This window comes from Phlebotomus argentipes, unplaced genomic scaffold (assembly GCF_947086385.1).
Source record: "Phlebotomus argentipes unplaced genomic scaffold, Phlebotomus argentipes genome assembly contig_15, whole genome shotgun sequence".
Taxonomy (NCBI): domain Eukaryota; kingdom Metazoa; phylum Arthropoda; class Insecta; order Diptera; family Psychodidae; genus Phlebotomus; species Phlebotomus argentipes.
In genome coordinates this window covers 9,358,976-9,381,567 of record NW_026776181.1, presented here as the reverse complement: position 1 = coordinate 9,381,567, position 22,592 = coordinate 9,358,976, and the positions used below count along the sequence as shown (strand labels likewise).

The 22,592-nt window shown below is 44.7% G+C and overlaps 1 protein-coding gene across 2 annotated transcripts; it reads right to left on the bottom strand.

Moving 5' to 3' along the window:
• Positions 1-185: 185 nt before the first annotated feature.
• LOC132262929 (uncharacterized) lies at positions 186-21,002 on the bottom strand. Of its 2 annotated transcripts, none has more exons than XM_059762422.1 (5): positions 19,788-21,002; positions 5,762-6,843; positions 3,827-5,481; positions 3,491-3,740; positions 186-2,544 (listed from the first exon to the last, which is right to left on the bottom strand). In XM_059762422.1, exons 2-5 carry the CDS (start codon positions 6,794-6,796, stop codon positions 1,114-1,116), a joined length of 4,371 nt encoding a protein of 1,456 aa, XP_059618405.1. In that variant the 5' UTR covers positions 6,797-6,843; positions 19,788-21,002; the 3' UTR covers positions 186-1,113. The 2 variants fall into 2 exon arrangements, with proteins under 2 accessions (XP_059618405.1, XP_059618406.1); XM_059762423.1 differs by lacking the exon at positions 19,788-21,002 and adding an exon at positions 7,055-7,501.
• Between the last annotated feature and the right edge of the window lie 1,590 nt (positions 21,003-22,592).

The following is a 22,592-nucleotide window of genomic DNA, read 5'->3' as shown; positions in this document are numbered from 1 at the left end:
AAAGACATGTGGATTTGCTGTTATATTTGAGTTCTGAAGATTCTCTTTATCAAGGAAAAAACTGAGGATACTGAATTTTCATACCTTTTCTACCCTTGAAAGCACTCTTGAATCTTAGCGAAAAACATTGAGAGTTATATTTAAATTATTCTTTTCGCAAGAAGCGAGTGAGAAAATGCAAAATATTGATGTGTGATGCAAGTTTATTTACCAAACATCCGCGTATATAATTTGTATTTTACATCTCCTGTATATCTATATATTAAATATTTCACTTATACATTAGGATTCATTTGGCAAAAATGCTTTGGTAAAAATTTATCTTATTTGTGTTCACTACTTCTACGTTACATCATTTCTTGTATATTCTTATAATGATTCAATTGAAATAATTGATTTCCTTGCCATTTTATTTTTTTTCTACATTTATGTGAATTTATATACCAACTCTACATTCTATTTCCACCTAATTGGTTCCATGTGTTTTCTTCATTTTTTTTGTGTGAATTTCCTGTGGTAAAATATTCCATTCTAACATTGTTAAAGCATTTCCTAAATCACGATGTCCACTAATATCCTCTTTCCTTTGCCTAATTCACTAATCACTCACTAAAGTATTCTATGGTAGAGTTAATAATTGAATTAATAGGACAAAAACAAATATAGATTTTCTACTATTATATATTATTTGTATTTTTACTTCATTTAAATAATAATTATAAATGGTAAAATGGTAATTTTCGTTATTACAATGACACGAGAATCTTCTCAACTATTTAAAATGACTTCAATTGTGATTTGGTGAGATGTTACATGGTTTCTTATTCCTCCATTCAAGACTAAATCTAAAGTGACACTTCTGCATCTTCACATATTCTTCACACTCCAAGAAAATATTTAAAATAAATTATTGGTAATGGCCCATGGTTTGTTTTTTTTTGTCGTAAAGTTACATGAATAGAATAAACTCATAATGGAAATTTCAATGTACAAAGTTAATGCATATAAAGAAGAAAATATTGCAACCGTAAATTTAGTATTAAAGATCAATAATACGAAGAGAAAGAATAGAGAAATTAACTAGAATTTAAAGTTATAAATTAGCTAGATCTTTTAAAATCTACTCGCGTGCTTCTTGATGATTTCACCAGTTTTCAAATTGATGTAGATCTTGTTCTCCTCCGCCAGTGGTGATCGCGAGTCCAGAACATTCTTCTGCTCCTCAAACATGACCGCACCGAATTTGTCCTCTTCAGCCTTCTCGGGGAAGTTCCTCTCCTCCTCGCCTTCGCCCTTGTAGATCTGCACATTCTCGATCTTCGTGAAAAACTCCACATTGTGGTTCTTCTTCTTGGAGCTCGCAAAGTGCCACTTTGTATGCTCCTTCAGGGCCTTCTCGGTATTCGTGGCAAAGTCGCAAAAATTGCAGGACACTCGATACTTGCCGCTGGAAGAACCTCCATGATGCTGAATGTGATCTTCCAGTTGCTTTTCACCGTTTCCCTCATTTCCCGCTGTCAAGATCACCACGAACGGACAGTGAGGGCAGTTTCTGGTGATTTTCTGCTCCTTCTGCGCCTCGTGATCCTCCTCAGCGGTGACTGTTGCGATCTTTGGGGGAACATTGCCCACAATCCACATGTCTGAGGCATTCTCAACTTTGTACGACGATATAATTGGTTTTGGATTCTCACTGGAGATCTTGTACTTCTGCTCGAGACCCTTCGTCTCCTCCTGATACTGGCCACTGTGAATGATAGCGTGAGTCTGCACAAGAGACTCCTGCCGAGCTGAGAATGTGCAATAAGTGCATCGATATTGCAATCCACTTGAGTGAGTCTTCATGTGAATCTTCACTTCTTTCTCGCAGAGGAATCTCGCTGGACACTTATCGCAAAACTGGAGTGATCGACGATCCGCTGTCATCTCACCATCGTGAGTTGGAAGTGTGATCTTTGCCTTCACTACTGGCTGATGCTCAACATCCTGACTCTTCTTGTTATCTCGAGATGCTCCAGACACTTCCTCGTTGCGATGCAGCTTCACGTGCTGGTTCAGCAAATGTTTCTTGGTCACATTGTAGGTGCAGTAGGTGCACTTGAACTGCTCCCCACGTGGCTTGTGGAAAGACTTGTGATACACGAACTGGGATTTGCTGTCCGTAACGTAGGGACAAGCGGTGCAGTTGTACCTCTTGCTCTTGACCACTGCACGAGATTCTGTGGATTGTCTCTTGGCTGGAATCTCTTGGCTGCTCTTCTTGGAATCAGACGCTTCCTCCGTGTGCTTGATCATGTGAATTCGGAAGATCTCACTCTCCTTGCTGGACACACTGAATGGACAAATATGGCATTTGAGGACAGAAGATTCCTCCGACGCGCCGCCCTGAACCTTGTCCTTCTCCTGTGCTGCCTGTGCTGCCGAATTAACTGGTACTGGTGCAGGTACTTGAGTGCTGCTCGTGATCTTCCGCAGTGCCACCTTCCCATTTGCCTCCATCAACTCAATTTGTATATCCCCATTGTGCTTTAAGCGACAGTGACGCTGAAATGACAAATAGACGCAAAAATACAGTACATTCAGTTATTCATACAATGAAAGAGAGAGAAAAAAAAACTAGCAATAAGCAAGGTAAAGTCTACTCCATAAACTAATCTTCATTACTTGGAAAAATTATGTCAAATCTTAGAGAGAATTTATGAAAATTCACTCCATGTTAATTTTTCCCATTTATTATTATTTATTATTCATAGAGCAAAAATTGTCTAATCACTTATTGGGTGCACCCGAATTAGTTAATATAAATTCACAGAAAAATTATTGCCTCCAAAAACCCCCAAATAATATTAATTTGTGCATACGAAATGAGAACCAAGATGAAAAAATGTTCTAAAGGACTCTAAAGTTTCATGAAATTATACAGCTTCAATCTTGTCACACATAAACATTTTAGAAAATATCCATTCAATTTACGAGAATTTCAAGACTTCAGCTATTATGAATTTCCTGATGACTGTCTTTAGAGCCCTGCTAAGATCCAAAAGTTAAGAATTATACGTTTAATCCAGAGAAGCCCAGAACCAAAGTGAATACTTCACATCAGATTCTTCTGAGAGAAGATAATAAGAAACAAAATCTCTTGTACTTTCCTTAATAGTTTGACTCTATAAGTAAAATATTAAAACAATCCCTTTTCTGGTTTAGTTAAAGCCATAATGATAGACTCCAGTGAAGATGTGACTGTTCTTTATCCATGGAAGAAATTTTTCTCTTCTTTTTGCCCACTATACTGAGTTAAGAATGAGGAAAGTTTGGAATAGAGTATAGATTTCCAATTGAAAGAGTGTCAGACCTTCACTGAATTATGATATTGGTTAGTATATACCTGGATGACATGCTTCCAATTTGAAACCTGGTGACAATGGCCACAGCGGTATGTTGCTGCAGCACCTCGCCAGCCAGGCATCACCGTAGTACCCCCAGAACTTGCCTCATCCAGCTCACCGTTCTCATTTGTATTGTTATTGTTATTATTGCTGGGTATCAGCACCATTGCGGCCGCCGGCATTTGCGGCGCCATGAGAGCCTCACACTTGGGGCCCGTCAACGCTTGCTTCAAGTCTTCGGGCAGTCCGATGAGGGGCTTCTTGTCACCGCACGAGGCACTGTTGTCCAACATGAGACCCGCCTCCTCGTAGTGTCTCTTCACGTGAGCCAGCACGGTTTCGCGATTGGCGTGTCTGCAAATGAAAACACTGACATTACAACCGTTCACTCATTTGGCAGGATATTTTCCTCTCCGCTATATAGAATCTTAGGTTCTTACTTGAACTGGCACTTCTTGCACTTGAAGAGGGTCTTCTTGGAGTCACTCTCTTGATTTGTGGACTTGGCCGTGAGCGCCCCAAATGTCTCTGCAATGCTCTCGCTCGTCACTCCAGCTGTGGTCATCATAAAGCCAGGCAGATCCTGGACAGAGATGAGATTGTTCTTCTCAAGATTCTTGAAAGCAATCGTGACGAAGGGCGGTGCATCCTGAAGTACCGGCGCCACTTGGAGATTCTCATTCTGATTCAATTTCTTCAGCATCGCATAATCTGGAGTGGTTTTCCCGCTGGCGCTCAGATTCGGCGATTGCAGGGCTGCCTCCTGGTTTGGTGTCATCTCACCAGACTTCATCAATTTGAGATTCCCATCCTCATCAGTGACTTTCATAAGTGTAATATATCTGTTGTACTTTGTATAATTCCGTCGTCCTGTCTCGTCATTCATCAACACCCGGGCTGTCTTGTGGGAAGGATCTCGGATGGTCTTTAGCCGGATGTGCTTCGTGATATCCCAGCGCCAGTTCGAGCGATAAGAGCAGAGCGAGCACTCGAAGGGCTTCTTATTCAAATGTCCCACAATGTGGACATGAAACCGTGATGCTGTGGATGCCCAGAAGGAACAATGAGGACACTTGAACACCTTCTTCAGACAAGAGTTGGGCGTCTGCTCCTCAACCTTCTGCATCTTCTTCGTCACTTCACCATAACCGGGTGCCGTTTCCACTCCACAATATGTATTGGGATCATCTCGGGACGTGGGCTCTGGATCAGGAGTGCTGCCAGCCGCTTGAGGCTCTTGCTTCGCAGTCACAAACTGGTCTGGATGCTCAGGCATCTTATTCCATACAAACACCACATTCTCCATCGGATGGGGCTCCTTCTGATTGTCATTCGAAGCATCGTCTATCTCATCCTGACCCTCTCCTTTGTCTGAATTCTCTACTTCAGACACAGAGTCCTCCATGGAGTCGCCACCGATGCTTTTCTGCTCCACGCACGTTTGCATGTGGGCGATGAGATCAGCGCTGGACTTGCATCTATGACGACAGATTTGGCACCTGGTGGAGCCCACATTCATGCTGAGATTGATGGGTGAAGTGCTCTTGCGATTGTTCTCCAGTTGCTTCTTGCACGAGTCCTGGTGAATGAGTGCCTCAGAGAGACACTTGGAGACGTGTCCACAGGAGCATGTCATATTCGTGCCCACGCCAGAATTCGTGACGCACTTCTCGCGTAGTTTGTCAAAGAAGCTCGCGTGCTTCTTCTTGAAAGAGTTCGTGGATGAAGGAGACATTTGCGGCGGGGCCTCACTCTTAATTGAGCATGTCTCGGAGAAAATCTCCTTGCCGCCCGCAAAGAGGGAGGCGAAGTCCTTGAGAGCACTCGTAGATGAATTGGCACATAGGTCTGTGATTGCCTGCGCGGCGCCATCAACCTTGCGGCCAACGGACAAATTGAGGGCGGTGGTGGCATTCTGGATCGGTATCAGATTGGGAATTGGTCGTGGCACCTTCTTCACACCAGACGGTGGGGATACTGTGTGATCCGAAACGGAGGATGAGAGGAAGCCCGAATCGTTCACCATATCTGAACTGAAGGGCTTCACATCGCGATTGTTGTTGTTCACAATCAGTGGAAGGGATTCGTCAAAATTCTGTAAAAAAAATATCACCCAGAGGCATTTTAGCGTGAAAAATTGTATAAATCTAAGGATTCTAGAATGCTTTTAAAACTTTAAAGGAGATGTTTTGTTTGAGCATTTTTCGCCAGATTTGCAAAGCATCTTTGTTGAAAAGCTATCAATAAAATTTCCTCCGTGCAATGCAATAAGAAATGCACAAAGTCAGGCAAGTCTTTAGAAGCATGATATATTGAGTGGATTTTGGCTGTATCGTTGGGGTTGAAAGGAAAAGGAGACTCTGCAAATCACTCACCATGTCTGAATCAGTGTTTTCACGGTACATTAGCTCGTCTGTCGGGTCATCTGGCACGTCTGTTCCTCCCACTTTGTTCTTTCGCCTGTGCATGCTCATTCCCGAGGCGTGTCCCACGGGCGGCACGTGATGGTTCATCTCGTGCACGGTGAGACTCTGCTTGATATCGGCGGTGAAATTGCACGCGGCACACTTGAAGGGTCCAGTGCCGCCGTGATTCTTCATGTGCCTATCCAGATTCCACTTGTACGGCGTGCGAAAATCGCACATCATACACTTGATCATGGGCATGGAATGGTACTTCACGTGCTTGCTGAAGCGCGCCTTGATGTGAGTCACGTAGCTGCACTTGCTGCACCTGAAGAACTTGGTCTTGATGTGGTCATTGCGTTCGTGATCCGTCAGCTGGCTGCGACTGAGGGTGGTGAAGTCGCACACGCTGCACTTGAGCAGCTTGCTGAGCTCTCCGACACCGTGGGTGCTCCCGAAGGGGGGCGCCTCTTCGGACTCGGTGGACGGGACGGTGTCCTCTGTGACGCGACGCTTCTTGATCTCCCTGATCATCTGGTGGGCGCGCTTCCGGGACTGATGGTGCTCCTCCAGCCCCTCCGTGGATCCGTGCACCATTTTCATGTGTCGCACCAGTTTCTGGTAATGCCTGGACGCGTACAGGCAGTGCTTGCACTCGTTGATGACGATTTTCTCACCGTGCTTGTCCCGCAGGTGCGTGAGATAGAGGCGCGGATTCTGCGTAAAGTACGTGCAGCTGTTGCAGGAGTAGTTTCTCTTGATTTTGCACTGTGGCAACTCTTCGTCCTTGACCTGGTCCGGGGGTGATTCCTCGCCGTCCTCCTCAATGCTCTCCTCGTCGATGGCCTCGTCCAGGCACTCGTCTGTGTAGTTCAGCGGCAGCAGGGCTTCTCCAGCTGAACTGGGCAGCGCCTGACCATTGTCCAGAAATAACTGATTGCCACTCACGACACTCCGCACAATTAGAGTGTCCCCCGAGCGCTGCACCATCGATGGGGCATCCATTTTCCTCGCTTTTCACGTGCCAAAATTACCCACACCAGGTGATGCGCCTGCAGATGAGAGAGAATTGCGTTAGTTTTCGCGGAAATTGCACAACACTGAGCTATTTTCTGCAATAAATTCGGATAAATCGAACAATTTGCTATTACCAATTGCTTCTCTTCACTGACTTGGGGAAAAACAAATTCCTCAAGGAGGGCATACTAAGTCTTTCAGAGGAATTCGAGTCAAAGGGAGCTCTTCTTTGTCACCCACACGTACCATATTTCTCAGCAAAGTGTTGAGCAAATAAGATGGGCTTTATCGCTGATGAGTGCCTCCCCCGTTGCCAATTGCTGATAAAGACCGCTCGCGATACCCTCGAGATTAGGCGGAAAATTGCACGCAGAAGAATGCAAAATGCAAGCCACACACTCTCAAACTCTTCACCAAACAACCTTCCTCAGGCTGTATTTCTCCTCACCAATATAGCACTTTTGTGGCTATGTGACCACTTTTGCGGTTGCTCCGTGCCTCCACGAGCGTCTCAGTTTTCAGCTCTTATCACGTACCGAAGCCACAGAGAGAACTCAACTGCACAGAGTGGAGAAAATGTCTTGAAGAAAAGTCTTTGAAGGACAACCAATATGATAGGTATTAATTCACAGTGGAGACACTCAAATCGCCACACAATTGTGATAAAACCTTATTCGCACTCCGACACCCACACGAGCGCACGACTCAACACAGTGCCAGGTTGGGACGAAAATAGATTTCCGCGAAAGTTCTTTGGGGGTTTTGGGATGGAGGATGTCCCACAGTTTGTGTGTGCACTTCAATCCCGGGCGCGATGTGTGCTCCCGAGCTCGAGGATTTTTGAACTAAGACGATGGCCGAGATTTTCAATTGAATTCACCCTCGGCACAGGGAAAATCCTCTCTGTCTGTCTCCCTTCCGAAGCACCATACCTTTCTGGTATTGGTGGGCTGCGTTGACGTCGACGCGGAGGAAAATTTTCTCCTCTCACGTCACTTCTTGTGAAAGAGGCAGGAAAAAACTACCAGCAGCAACGTCGACGACCTCGTTCTCTCCCTAACACACTCGCCTGCCTCTCTGGGATCTATATATAGACGAGACCTTCCGAGGGTGGCAGAATCAGCAGCAGCAGCAAGTTGAAGAGCTGCGACAAGAGACACACCATATTTTCGACCATCGCGGCGCTACAATCAATAATGCCTACCCCTGAGGGTGAAATTGCCAAGAGAATCCCTCCGGCGTCCTGCCAATTTGAGCGCACTCCTCTCGCCCGAGGCAGCGAGGCGCGCAGGAAGAACAAAGAACGCGGGCTGCAGCACACAATTGCACAGCTAAATCAGCTTAAACGACAAACATCCTCTTCCTCATCATCATCATCCATCATCCAATGCAAGGCGATGTGGTGCATCAGATAATTTTGCACAGAGAGCGAGAGAGACCTTCCCGAACAGAAAACACACTTTTCTTCCAAGAGATGAAAATAGCCACGCTGTGCTCATTGAGAATCGCGCGCGGTGGACTTGAGATGAGAGGAATTGGTATTCAGCCGAGAGACATCAACTCAGCACGGCGTCCCAGGAATGTCCTCTAAAGAGAATCCCAAGCACACTTGAAAGAGCTCTCGAGAGAGGTGTACAGAAAAGGAAGAGATCTGAAAACTATTGATTTGCATGATGTGATTCGAGAAAAGTGTCAATGAGAAGTTTTTTTTGGCTTCAACCCTTATTTGAAGACAAAGGCTTCAGCTTCGTTTTGAGTTATTATGCCCCGCTCTTCGCACATCTAAGTTGAAAGCCTAGGATAAAATTTAAGTCTTGAAAACTAAGCTTGAAAATTTCATCAGCAGATACAGCTGTATAGATCGAATGAAGAAATTGGGAAATGCGCTCAATTAATACACAATGTATAGTTTTGTTATCTCATCGAGTGAAACCAGTTAAGCACATTTTTCCAGAAGAGAAACTTTTCACCCTTCGAGCTATGCATTGCAAACGTAAACATTGATAAGCCATTAAACCATGATAATGAAAATGTATTTCACTTTGGTTGAGAATAAATCCTTCCGAATGGTCATTTCGCGAATTTTACTAGCATATCTGGGTTAAAAATAAGACTGGCCTCTCTTGCAATTACCGTGCCTTGTGCAATGAAAATCTCCACAGTCATCTTCTGGCGTGACATTGATGAGGGAGAGAGCGAGAATGTTCTGGTGGGGAAAAGCCTTGAGCTAAAGTCCCTCCTGCTGCTCCCCCATCGTAAGAAAATTAATCAATTTGGAGATGTATTGCGGGTGAATATGTGAGAAGATGTCGGGAATATCTGCGGAATTCAATGGTGAGAGATCAATTTAGACTATCAATTAACGCGATCGCTGCGCATTTTCAATGTGGGGGAAAAATTGTAGCACGAGGCGAAGATTCACCTCAATGTTCGCATTGATTTGACGCCACGGAGAAAAATACTGTCTGTGGATGTACTTGGCTTATCTGTGGTGTGCAGGCCGACCTCGGGCCAGACCATCAATTTGCATTCGATCTCACGAGAATCTCATCAATGGACCACCGTGCGGAATTTCTCTAATTCACCCAGTGCATTTGGGCACGATGAATGGGCAGATCTGGAGGTCTTCTTTATCATGCCAAGTTGTAGAATCGCCTCGAGTCTCGAGATTCTACGCGGTGATCTAATACTTCTTCCCCTCTCTCGTGGCGCCTTATGGACTTTTTTTTCTCTCTCCGAAGAGCTACAATTGCAAGTTATGGCCATAAACACTCTGTGGCTTTGGTGTTCTGACCTCGGCCTCTTTGCACCGTTTGCAGTTTGCACGCGTTGCATCGAATAAGTTGCGCTTCTATACTGTACATGTGTTTTCATTAGATTTTGCATTAAAGCTCTCTCTCGTGTGTGTTGGGGACTTCTCTGCAAATGCGCGAGAATTGATGACGTTCTCCTCAGTTACACATCACTCAAGAGCCTCCGCACACTGCAAAATTTTCCATCTTCGCACACAATTTCTTCACTCTTCGTCAAGTTCTAATCTACAGGGGAATTCGAGCTGTGGGGGGAGAATCTTGGGTAATAGGAAAAATGCCGCTCAATGAAATTGCAAAGTCAGAAATTATCATTGTTCTCGCCAGCGCGAAGATGTGCATTTTTCCTCCTAATCTATCTCTCCGCTCGCGATATATCATCTCTCTTGCATGCACCACAATCGCGCCAGGGATCGAGAGACAGAGATAGGAATAGAGCCAGAGAAAAAGTGGCTGTGCTGTAATGCAATGCAATGGTGTTCATCATCGTTGCAATTAAAATTTATAAATTGTGTGTTGTATTTGGCTTTAAATGTTTAACATAACATCAGCTTCATGACCTCGACGTGGTCTCGTCAAAGTCACTCCATTTGTTTTGCATAGTTAGTCTCTTACACAACTATAGCTCAATAAAATAAAAATTGTAAGGTATAACTATTATACTCCGCAATACAATTGTACTGGAAACATTGGAGGTAACACTTCTGATACGTGGTTGAGTGATTATTCCATAGTGGCGCGGGCAAAATCAACCCAGTCGCGAGGAAAAACAGCCTCCGAAGAGACTCGTCAATTTGTCGCTGTATCTATTTTTTGGGATTTCCGGGGAATTTACATAACATCGCACAGAGCTCAACATCTTGTTGTCGCGGCGAAAAAGGAGTTATATGCGTTTTTGCCATTGAATTTCATGTGCCAAGTACATCTGTGTGTTTGTCTCTCACATCTTCCACACCACAGCGCCAAGAGATTTTTCTCAAGGTGTCTTGGAGTTTTCTCGAAGGTCTAAGACATCAAATGAGATTGTACTTGAAATCATTGTGGTAATGCTTGATTTTCTAGACCACAAGAAAATCTAATATGGTGGCAAACTCTAAAGTACCATTTACAATTCATTGGACTCAATTTCAAGCCGATCACATGCTGAAGAAATTCAAGAGCAGACTTTTTATGCTCCATGCGAAGCTTCTCTTTGGGCATTTCATGCGAAAGTCTATAGGTGAAAAGAGAATTTTTACTTTTCCGTGTAGTTGTGAAAGAGGTAAACTTGAAATAGTGATAATGAATTTAAGTGCTGCTTAAGTTGAGTCGACACCACCAAAGATCCCCGATTGTGCGATATAATATTGCGCTATCTGCCACTCAATAGAATCGAGCGTTGTCGTCTTCCCTCGTGCTCAGTCAGAACTCACTTCCCTCAGCCTTCCATCCTCCCAAAAGGGGGTCTCATTGCGTGTTGAGAAAATCACCTCCGGATGACTAATAGATAGCCTCTAACTATGTATTTCTCCACAACTCCGACGATGGGCACAATTGCGCAATTTCCCAGATGTCTTCTAAGAAGTGTGCAAGAGAGGACAGCTGGCGAGAACGGGACAGAGAGCATCTGACCGTGCGCCTTCCACCTACCCGTAAACCTCCTTTGGCCATTCTCTTGGCTATGCAACAATCATCTTGAGAAGCGTCAAGGTGTGCTTCTTCTCTCCTCCACACCATTCTTGGCTGTCTAACGACAGAGTGTGGAAATTCCTACTGGCACCGTGGCCATCAGTTGAGTGTGTCATCTTCATCATTGATGCGACCTTCGCTGAGATAATCTCCGCGATGTGTGGCTGGGTTTTCGAGGCGTATTTGAGGCGACATTTAAGCAGAAAAAACATTATTATTCCATTGATGGCACCAGACGTGCGAACGCGAAGAGGCAGAGGAGGAATGTGGTCCACAAAAACGCGAAGAGGTAGCGAGGAGAGCAAACAAGTTGCGAAGAATGGGCTGTTGGATCTTCCATGGAAACAATTGGACCACCGCGTCAAGAGCGCCACGGTTTCACCCTGACAAACAATTGAGCAACAGCCAGTGGCAAAAAGTGCGGCAATCACATGCTGAAACATGAGATCTGCGCACAAATGATATTTATTTGTCATGTCTGGCACACTCCGGAGACATGGCCCGAGATCCCAGGGAAATGCGCCTTCCTTTCCACATACTCTCGCGCTCATCTCCCCATCAATCGTCGGCGGATTCGAGCCACTGCGATACGGCTTTTGTGTCTTCAGCCACTCGCTGGCGGTTCTTATCAACACGCGAACGGGCAGAGTATTAACTATTTTCTGAAAGGTCAAAGCTATAGACATATTTCAGATTATTGAGAGACCCACAAATGTAATATTTTCCATTGAATACACTCTCACGCGGGAGTGAGCAAGAAAAGCTGTGCCACAAGGGGAAAAGAATCTCCAGTCTGAAGTCCAATTCACTGTGCCACAACGGGGTGTGCAATTGGCAAAATCGCGCTGTTGAATCATAGGCTGATTCTTCAGCAGTCTGGCGTTGAATTTTTGCCATGGCGTGCAAATCCAGACACTTGATCACCCCTCGGCGATACTCAATGTAATCTCGAGCGAAATTCACTCCTTAAGATTACATCAATGGGTGACTTATCAATTCGTGGCACTTCTCACTGGTCTGCATGATGTGAATTCATGAGTGGGCATCAACACTTTGTCAACTGTGCTGTCGGCCAGCGCAAGGACAATCAATTCTTGTGCATTAGCGCAGTGTGGCACAGAAAGGTCCCTCAGTTGGGGCAAAAACATAACAATATTGACAGTATGTCGCAATGGCGAACTCCAAAAAATCCATCGACCGACCGCTAATTGAATATTCAAATAGAATTCTGAATGGTTTTGTATTTTCGCAGCGTGAACGACTCATGAAAAAGTCTCTCCATTGGTACTTTTTGATTGTGGCGACGACGCGGATAATCTTCAAGGTTTCAAGAAGAGCTAAAAGAGATAAATTATCGCCTCTGTCGGTGTACGAAATTTAAACTACATCAACTACCATTATTCTTTATGTCTTCGCAGCCACGCTCTGCCAAAAAATTCTCGAAGACCTCCTTGCATATTACATACGACAAATGTGTCGTCGACAATTCTATTAACATTTTCATCTCTCCTTCTAAATACAGTGAAAACGTTTGTTTTCAAGTTTAACGTTGTTATTATCATGCCTCCGTGTGTCTCATTTTATACCAATCCATATGTTTATGTAGATTTTTTTCCTTCTATATTTCTTACATAACATTCGCGTAGCCATCGCAAAGTCTTCAACTATTATACTTTAGATTCGTGCTCACCACACGCAGAAGCAACTAATGTGCTGTTGAAGAGCTCTAAGGTCGCATAATTCTTCGCATTTCAATTCTACAGCTCCTATTCCAGATCAAATCGCAATAGTCGAGGTTGCGCGATCGCGATCCACTCTCATCTCCAGCGTGTGTGGAAGATAAATTTCGTGTGTCTCAAGTGATCCTCTTGAGTGGACGGCTGTTTTCTCAGGAGAACACTTTACTTCTGCGAAAGTGCTTGCAGTCACTTTGAACTTTAGCCATTCTTGGTATAATTGAGAAAATTTCCTACGACGCAATGTCTTCAGAGGAGACAATTAATGGATATTTTCTACGAAGTGCATATAGGAATTGTCTTGCAGCACTGGCAATATGTGAAAAATAAATTAGTATGATTCATTTGCAGTATTTCATGTGACAATGGCACGTACGGAGAGTTAAACAAATGCCCATAAAAACCAACATGTACTTGACAATTATCGCGCTCCACTGATTGACCAAGAAGCTGCAGCCCAGCAATGATCTGCAGCATTGAGAGATATTCCGCCCATAGAGTGTGGAACGCAAATTCAAAGCGCACACACAATCATTTTCATCCATCCTCTGGGTCGAGAAAAGCAAGAGAAGATCATGTGACGAGGGAGTCGCATTTTCACGGAGCTGCGCAGCGATGTCTCCAAGATAAAGTGCATATATAACACAGTAATGTGCAATAAAAGCTGTCCCAGGATGGTTCTTCGCTGCGACGGGTGGGTAACAATATTGAACCTCGACACCAATCTTCGCATGAGCCCGCAACCGCATGAGTGATGACCTCTAAATGATTGCGATGAGTGTCTCAAAAATAATCTCTCGCAAGTGCTCCCAATCTCTGTCCAGGTCATCCCGAGACGCTCCCAGGGGACGCGCTGTTGCGATTGCATCAGTCTCTCAACCACAAATCTCCTCGGCTGTGCGTCCCCGAAGAGGGCCAGATAGTAACATCGATAAGTCGACTGCTTTAGTCCCAGATGCCATGTGACAATCAAGCGGAAAAGGCCCACCGCTCATGTTCGTGCTCAGGCATTTTCGACGCACACCAGATAATGATGGAATGACGGTCCATCCACAGTTCTATGCAGATGAATCGACACAATTCATCATGCCAACAATGCACTCGGAAACTCACTCGATTGCTGCGTATTTTCCACCCAATCCGCGAGACTGAAGCAAATCAAGCGAGATGCAGACACTCTCGGATGATTTCATCGACAGATGGTGACACATTACGCAAAATCCATGCATTAGATGGTAATTTTAAAAAATTGTATAATCTTTGATCTATCCAACTCTATCGTCTTATCGTGCACTTTGAAAAAATCGATAGATTTTGCAAGTGGCAATGATAATATGCACTTTATCAAAAGTTTATCAACGTCTAATTATAAAACGCCACACAAACTTACTATAGCGACTCCCATGACTAATCCAGTCAGTTTTTGCAATTCAAAAGAGCTCCAAAAATTGTAGGTGTGCCACTTTACAATTAACCCTCTACAGTAGCTTCAAGCTCTAGAATTGCTGTGAATTTTTGAAAACAGAGCAGCGGTAAAAATTGTATTTGCAATTCTTCTTACTCACGGAGAGTAAAAGTCCATGTTCTTTTGTTACAAAGCACACAATTGCTCAACTGAGCGGCGAAATTGTTCTGCGTTATGACGAATCAATTAATCATAACATGAAATAGGAGGAGAGAATTATTTAAATTGTCTGGGCAATTTTAAATCCAAGTGAATTCTCTCCACAAAGCTCAGATTTGCCGTCTCACTTGTGTTGTTTTTTCACCCAGACAGTGTGCAAAGAATACAAATGACAGTGAAAGAGATCTAATTTGCCCGCGAGTTGTTCTTGGTGGTAGAACAAGGTATTAAAGCGCGTTTTGCTAAAAGCATCACAATAAATCCAACGTGTGAAATGTGAAATTGTCTAATTTGAATATTCACGTGTGCGCGTAAATTTATTCAAGAAATAAACGACTCTATTCGATTATCATGGAAATGTATCAAGTAATTTAACACCAAGTGCCTCCAAAGAGCTACGGTGCCCTGTTTGCAATGGAAGTCCACGAGGAAGACGTCGCTTCCGAGTGATTCACGCGCGAGAATGTTCAGCATGAATTCACGGAGTTATTGGGAGATTAAGACGCAGTCTTGACTGGGCGATAAGATTAATGTGGAATAAAGAAACATTGGATTGTTTTGTCTCTTTGTCGTCGCGCTGGAGTGTCAATTTTTGGACAAAGAAGAAATGAGAGCATCTGAAGAGATTTGCGATGAAGAGAGGGAGAGAGAGAGAGAGAGAGTGGATGGAAACGTCTGTGTAACTCGAGGACTTATTTTTCATCCCAAGTGCCTTCAGCCATCAGTCCGTGTAGATAACAGTGCTTGTCTTTTTCTTCAGCTGGTGCAACTGCTGAGATTATCGATCCGTCTCGAAGCAGAGGCCATACTTATCGCTCCCACTCGCACATGCACTCAGGCAAATGCTTGGCAACAGGGGCTGAAAGACACCACACTCTTTCGTGTGTGTAGCACGAATCTCTGGGTGCACACAAATCCTTCGGATGACTGTCCCTCGGCCAAATGCCGCGCCGTATCTGCGCCCATGGGACTCTCCCTCTCTGGATGATGGTATCGTGTGACTCAATTGGCGGTGGGTGCGTGTGCAATGGATTTTTCTGGGTTGCTGTGTGGTGTGTTCAATTGAGTGCTCCCGTTGTCAACTGTGGTGAAGCCCAAGAGGCACAAGAGTGCATCGCTGGCGGTTTATTGAACTCTGTGTAGAACATCTCGCAGCTGAGTATCGTCTGTGAGCTCCTTGTTGTGTGTACAATTTAAATATAATGTATATAGAGTCAGCAATGGAGCGCTCTGTTTTTTCTCTGGTTCACTCGCCTCGGCTCTGTGCCCGTAGAGGAGACGCAGCTCCAATTTACAAAATATATCTCCTTATATCTCTTTCTCTCGTTCTGTATATTGAATTTATAAGAGTGTATACACATGAATTTTGTACACATCTGCGTTTCTGCCGATTGATTGTCTCCCCGTCTGCGGCCAGAGGAGGAAATTCCGAGGCGCTGAACAAAGATTCACGCCTGAAAATCTTCCATCCTCTTCGTCTGTCTTTTCAGCAATATTCTAAACATCTCTCGCGCTGGAGAGATGATCAGCCGTGTGTGCCCTCATTGACAAAGAAGTCACCTTCAGTGGGAAGGTTAAATGCATAATAAAATTTTCTGGCTGTGGAGCGCGAAGACGACGAAAAAGCACATCCACAAAAAGGAGACGCGCGCGCGGGAAAAAACCAGCAACACAGAAGAAAAATCTTCAGTGACATCATTAAGTCCACTTCTTATTCTCACTCTCCATCCCCACTCCGTATTGTTCTTATGTGGGGCTCTCTCCGTGTTGGAACAGTGATAAGGAACTTTTGTTTGCGATAAAGTCAAGAAGTTTCGCTCACGAGGGGAGAAAAATATTTTTTTTCCGTCTCCCATAACATTCATCGTGGACTCTTTGTGCCACCTTCTCGTGGTCACTGCCACTTGAAATTGTCTACACTCAATATTATTTCGCGAAAATCGTATATTTGTCACGCGCGTCGTGGAAAAGTCGGCAGAGGCAGCCAGTGACGATGATCACGTTGCTGCCTTGAGTTTGATGGTGAATCCACGGCGTGTCGCCTTCGGACTCCTGCTGTAAAAAGCCAGCACTCGCAGAGTTTTTTTCACGGCGAATCTTCCATCTATTAGCTACAATTTGTTGTTCTTTGTGCCTGAGTGTATACATGAGGAGTGGTTGAGTGACTAATCAAAATCAGACCATCGTCGCGGACACACAAGAATATTTTTGCCCCCTTTTCATCTCACTCACACTCGCAGCGCAATTTGTATTATTAATAAACAAGCCCGAGAAAGAGGTGAATAATAATTCCTCCTAAAGTGTGCGCTGTATGGGTGCTTGCGCATCAATATGAACTTCTTGAGGCGGAAAGATTTCCGAAACTTTCAAGAGCTCGAGCGAAAATTACATTTTAACCAGAAATGACTTTTTCTCACATCTGCTACACAATGAGACTCCTAAGGACAAAATTTTGGTTCTACATTATCTGATATATCTAATGTTTATTCGCAAATTACCATGTCGATAAGTTTGCAATTTTCTCTTAAAATCTACTTTTTCTCTTGTGGTTTTTATCGCAAACACCGATTTTCCTCAACATGTTATTATCTTGACATGTGCCAGTAAATCAATCATTTTTTTCAGTGTTATTTTTTAGTAAATTGAATAAGAACTTTTGAGAAACAGCAGATATTGTATAATTTTCACGAAACTTTCGGACCCTAATGTTGTGATTTGAATATAGCCGAAGAGAGGAAAATCTGGTGAGTGTGCTTCTTTGGTTCTTGGCGAGTATCGCACAAATGGAGCAATTGCCAAGCATGAAGACGAGGAAGAATGTATGGGTGAGAAGTGAATCGAAGGCGAGGATGAGCACAAAGAAGTGGCCCAAGAATCGTCGCGCTCGAGCGCGGGGAAGCATCAGAGGAAGGAGTAATTGATGATGATGATCTGTGCGCCATTCTCTGGCCACTTACGGTATTGTGTGTAATTCCATTTCATCGGCCGGCGGGCGGCCTGTTTTTCCCGCTACGCCGTGTCCAAAGTGATTTAGATGGCCTCTCCACGGCTCAGAGCATCCCAGCCCAGCGTTATCTCAGCCGCTCCGCGCATGATGTAAACTAGGCCACTGGCATTTCGCTTTCGTTGAAAACTTGTTCTCTTCGACTCTTTTGCCCAACACAATTGTGTGTTGCTGTGCGTTCTGCTGGCGTGTCGTCTCTATTTTCTCTCTCGATGAGCCACAATTTCGATCTCGATGCTCCCGCACTGACATCATCGCGGGTCCATGGAGGAGAGCCGCGCGAGAGGCGGATCCGACATGCTAAGCGCGGACGCGGATGGTGGATCTTCGAAGGTAGTAAATCACTGTGAGGACTGCGCGAGTGTGTGCCTCGTCATTTGAATTTCAGAAGATGCTGGCGCATATTTTACCATGAGAATAGAAGGGTGTCGAGCGAAATGGCTTTTTTGTGGGCTCTCGCCGTCCTGGTCAAATGTCATCGGTGGCGGCGCGAGGAGAATCTGTGCGAGAGCTAATTTCTTGTAGAGTGTGTCCGCAGCCTTCGCTATGGCTGTTTTCACAACACAAATTCATGGTCACCTAGCAAAGACGTCAGTTATGGCAACAATCGTCGATCAGTTGAATAATTGTGTGCGCCTCTCTTGGGTGCTTATTCAGCAAATATCGACGTCTTGCGAGCCTCCCATGTGTCCGAGCCTCGACCGAGAATTGTGTAGTAACAACTCATCGCAATTGCTGCCTCTCCAGCCAAACGTTCATTACCAAACGCAGACATGCACAGTCACGAGGAGATGGGGCACTAATCATATGACCGGGCCCGGAGGAAAGGGTTGTGGGGACTGGAGGCGACCATGCGAGGTGATACCAAAGTCACAGCGACATTCTCAGAAATGTGCCACTCTCGTATCTCGTTGCCTGGGCATTCCTTCCCAAGAATTTATCACCAAGAGAGGTGATTACATCATCCGCAGAGGCGCGCACTTCTTCCCATCCGCGATCGGGCGATGCTGCAGCCAGGAGGAGCGATGGGGGCGGCAGATCCGATGATTAATGGACTGAGAAGACCAGTGGCAATTTTTGGCTCCGGCTCACGCTGCACTCTGGGCCCAAATGTCTCAAATGTGTGCCTGTACTTTAAGCGTTTGCAACGGATGTCATCGTGTTTGTCGGCTGCGGTTTTCAGTCCAAGGTTACTTAAGTGTGCGGTGGTCTTCATTGCTACATTATTACTTTTTTTCTCTCGTCAATTCTCTGATACTGCCATGTTTCTCTGTGTTGTTTTTCCCACTTATCGCCAACTCTATCGCCACATCATTGCGATGCACACAAGACGTGCGAAGTGGGCTCCTCCGGATTTGGCCGGAAGTGACTTTGGGATGGCATCAAGGGGAGACAGAGCAGAGGACCATTGAAATGATGATGTGGCTCTGCTCTTTGACTCTGTGGGCCACACACAACAAAAGAGAGTCACAGGCGCGTTGTGCAAGAGATTAAACAGAGAGCCAGACCCGCGCCAGAACTCCCGGAGTGAACTTTTTCTGGGTTGCCATTCTACGCCGTAAGTCGGATGGCAACGAAGAGTGGCGACTTGGGTAATTCTCTCGCTCACCAGCTAAATATGCCACACAAAGCCTATAAAAGTGCCCCTTCCGCTCTCGCTCTTGGGGCCACACTTTTTATCAGCCACATCAAATCGAGCTTAACACTCACACAGCCGCGCACAGGCCAACTGATAAGGGGGCCACTCCAGTAGGTGCGGACTGGAGTTGTGAAAGAAGCCACCATATACTTTGTACAATCCTCTCGCGATTCGCGGAATGCCAGGCGGAGCGATAAATCAGCAAAAGTCGAGTGGGTGATGCGAAAGAATTTCGCCGTCATGCGAGAGTGAGGAAAATTCATCGGTGAACCTCCGCGATATTGTGGTACCCGAAAGTGTAATTCACAAATTTGCTCTCAATTTCCCCTCAAGCCACACATCAACGTGCTTCATCAGAAGTGTTTTTGAGAGCTATTTAATTATTTTTATTGGCAGAGTCCATCTCACTCGCACCGGGACTCTCTTACACTAGTATGCCCCCCTATTCGCTATGGTTATATCTAGAGAGAGAGCTAGAAAAGTGATTCTCAAACTCACATTCTACGTCCAATAATATCCTCTGACTGCGATGAGTGGCACACGTGTATGGCCAAAGTGGAGCTCCTGCTGCTCTTGTGTTGCTTCACCAGGGAAGGCAGGGGCTTCGGCGGGTATGGCACAATTTTCTGCCTCTCCGCTATGGCTCTGTATGTGTGTTAATTGAGCGGAAAAAGGCACACAAGTCACTAATAAATTCTTTCCAAAAAGACTCTCATTTAAAACGGATTTCTCACTTTTCTTTTCACTCTTTCACACAAATTTGGCGAGTAAACAATGTCGGAAAAAATACTTGTGGTCCGAGCACTTCTTGTCGCACCGCGCACGAAAGGGAAAGTTCCTGAGCCAATACAATAGGAGAAATAAGAGGATGTCCTCCTCCAGGGAGGCGAGTCCAAAGGTTGACAGAGTTCTCCAGCACTGATTCCGCAGCACACAGCACGTTTCACTGGGTGGTTGGTGTGGAAATGCAAGAAAATGTCTTTCACAGAAGCTGTTCTGTGCTGAGAGTGAGAGAGAGTGAGAACGGAGTCTCTCTGAGTGAGAGTGAATAATGCTTTTTGGGAGGAATTATGGTGTGGTGGAAAACAGTGCGCTTTTCGTGTATTCGCCTTGGTGGTTCTCGAACGACTGTGAGACTGAGGGAACATCGAACATTGGACACTCGATGTGTGATGAAGACACTCAAGCAATCAAGCCAGCAGCCAGCACACAGAGGACGATATATTCACATAGCCACATATTCTGGGGTACCACACATCTTATACATAAAATCCAATATATTATTTCAACTTGATTGCATACAAATATACCCAAGATGTTACAAACTTCAGCACACTCCGCACTGGAGTTGATCTTGCAGCCATGAGCACAATACCAGAAGCATCAACTGAAGACTCAGTTTCGCTCAGAGCAAAAAATCCCCTTATCGCACACGCTGCATCCTCTCTGACCCTTCCCTCCTCCTCTCGCCAGAGCGCTGCTCAAATCTCAAAGAATCAACTCGCACCGTCAGATGAGATGCACGCCACAATAATTGGTCTTCTAATTCGTCCCGGTGAAGCCTGCTCACTCTACGCGACTCTGTGATTATTGCGCCGATCAAGGTGTGCAAATAAAATTTTGAGAAACCTAGAAAGTTCACCAAACCGCGCTAAATTCATTTATATTTAGTTTATTCATATGTTAGGTGTCATTTACCTTGATTTTGATTTTCAATTTAAATGGTTTGTCACAATACTTCCTAGTCAAGACATTTTGAGAGCCACAGTCTTATCGACTGGATATTTATCTATAATTTTTTTTTCTTTAAATTAATAACTTTAGCGTTCATGCTACTTTACACTTTAACACCTAAAAAGCGTTATCATTGAATGATTTCTGTATAAGTTTAACTGAGAAATAAGTAAATGCAGCTTCTTAAGGGCTCTGAGAACGTTCATCTAATCTCAACAGCTTACAATATCTGTGATTCTTCGGCATTTCATCTCGGTGCAATAAGAGGTAATCATTGATGCGCTTTTCAATGCATTGTGTGGAAAACCCATGTACAATGGGAAAGGTGAAAAAGGTGTGAGTGAGAGAGAAGAGGAAAGATAAAAAAAGAAGTCCACGAGACCTTCCCACACCACACATGAAAAGAAAATTAACGCGCGCGATTTTCCACACAAATTTGTGGCAATTAAAAGCGATTCGCGCGCATTTGTTACATAAAAACAACACTCAGCGGCGGGCTCCACTGAAAATTGCTTTTCACTCCATCCACCTTCGCCGGCCGTCGGGCTGGCGGGGGAGCCCCGGCACTTCTGTAAGAACGCAGATTGAGAATCAGAGTGATGGGCATGTCGAAAGTGCAAGAGGCGAGGCGGGAGTAGAATGCTGTAGAGGTGGGCAAATAGCAAATTGCTCTATTCACAAGAATTAATAAGCCCAGCGATTCTGCATTCGCCAGCACACCAAGTGTGTGATGTGTTCTAGCGTGTGCTGGGGGCAGAAAGAACACGCTCAGAAATGTGAGGCTTCTGCTGGGCTGAGAGGCGCACATTGGAGGCCATCCAATCGGGAGAAAAATTTATTCAACAATCTCACAGGTCTATTTGAATGAGCACGAGCTGAGAAAACGTGATATAATACCATCGGCAACGCGCCTCTCTCGCTCTCTCTCTCGCTGTATCTCTTCCCAATCGAATGCATACTGACGACTGTTGGCAATTTCCGTGAAAATTTCCACGAGGAAATTCCACGATCCCTCTCCTGTTCTAAATTTGCCAAAATCGGCGTTGCTCCAATGAGTGAGACGCTCGATGTGGGTGGGAAGCAAGGTGAAGCTCTTCTCAGAATTCTGTACATTTCTCGATGCACCTTCCTTGAGAAAAAGAGAACTTGGAAGCGCAATAGAATTTTCCTGGAAAACGATTCCAAGAACACAGCACACTATCTCATTGAAATTGATTTTAATTCACTTTTAGAGTATTCTTTTCTTTGTCCACTACTTGCGCTCAATGTGACTCTTCTATAGGAAACTTTCTGCATCAAAAGATGTGACTTTCAGAACTTGGACTCCTTTGAGCGTTGAAGAAAATTCTCTAATAAATGAAAACTGTATAAGCAATGAATGGAAACTACATTTTAATCAACTCCTCTGGAGTTTGTGGCCTTTCAGACGTTCCCGAGAATGGTTTCGTCATCTCAATGGAAATTTTGCATCACCTTGAAAGTGGCCACTCTCGTGCTGCTGGAGATGAGAGGGGAAAGCGCCCTCTGTTCGGCACTTCTTAGTTCACCCGTTTGGCCCATGGGAGGGCA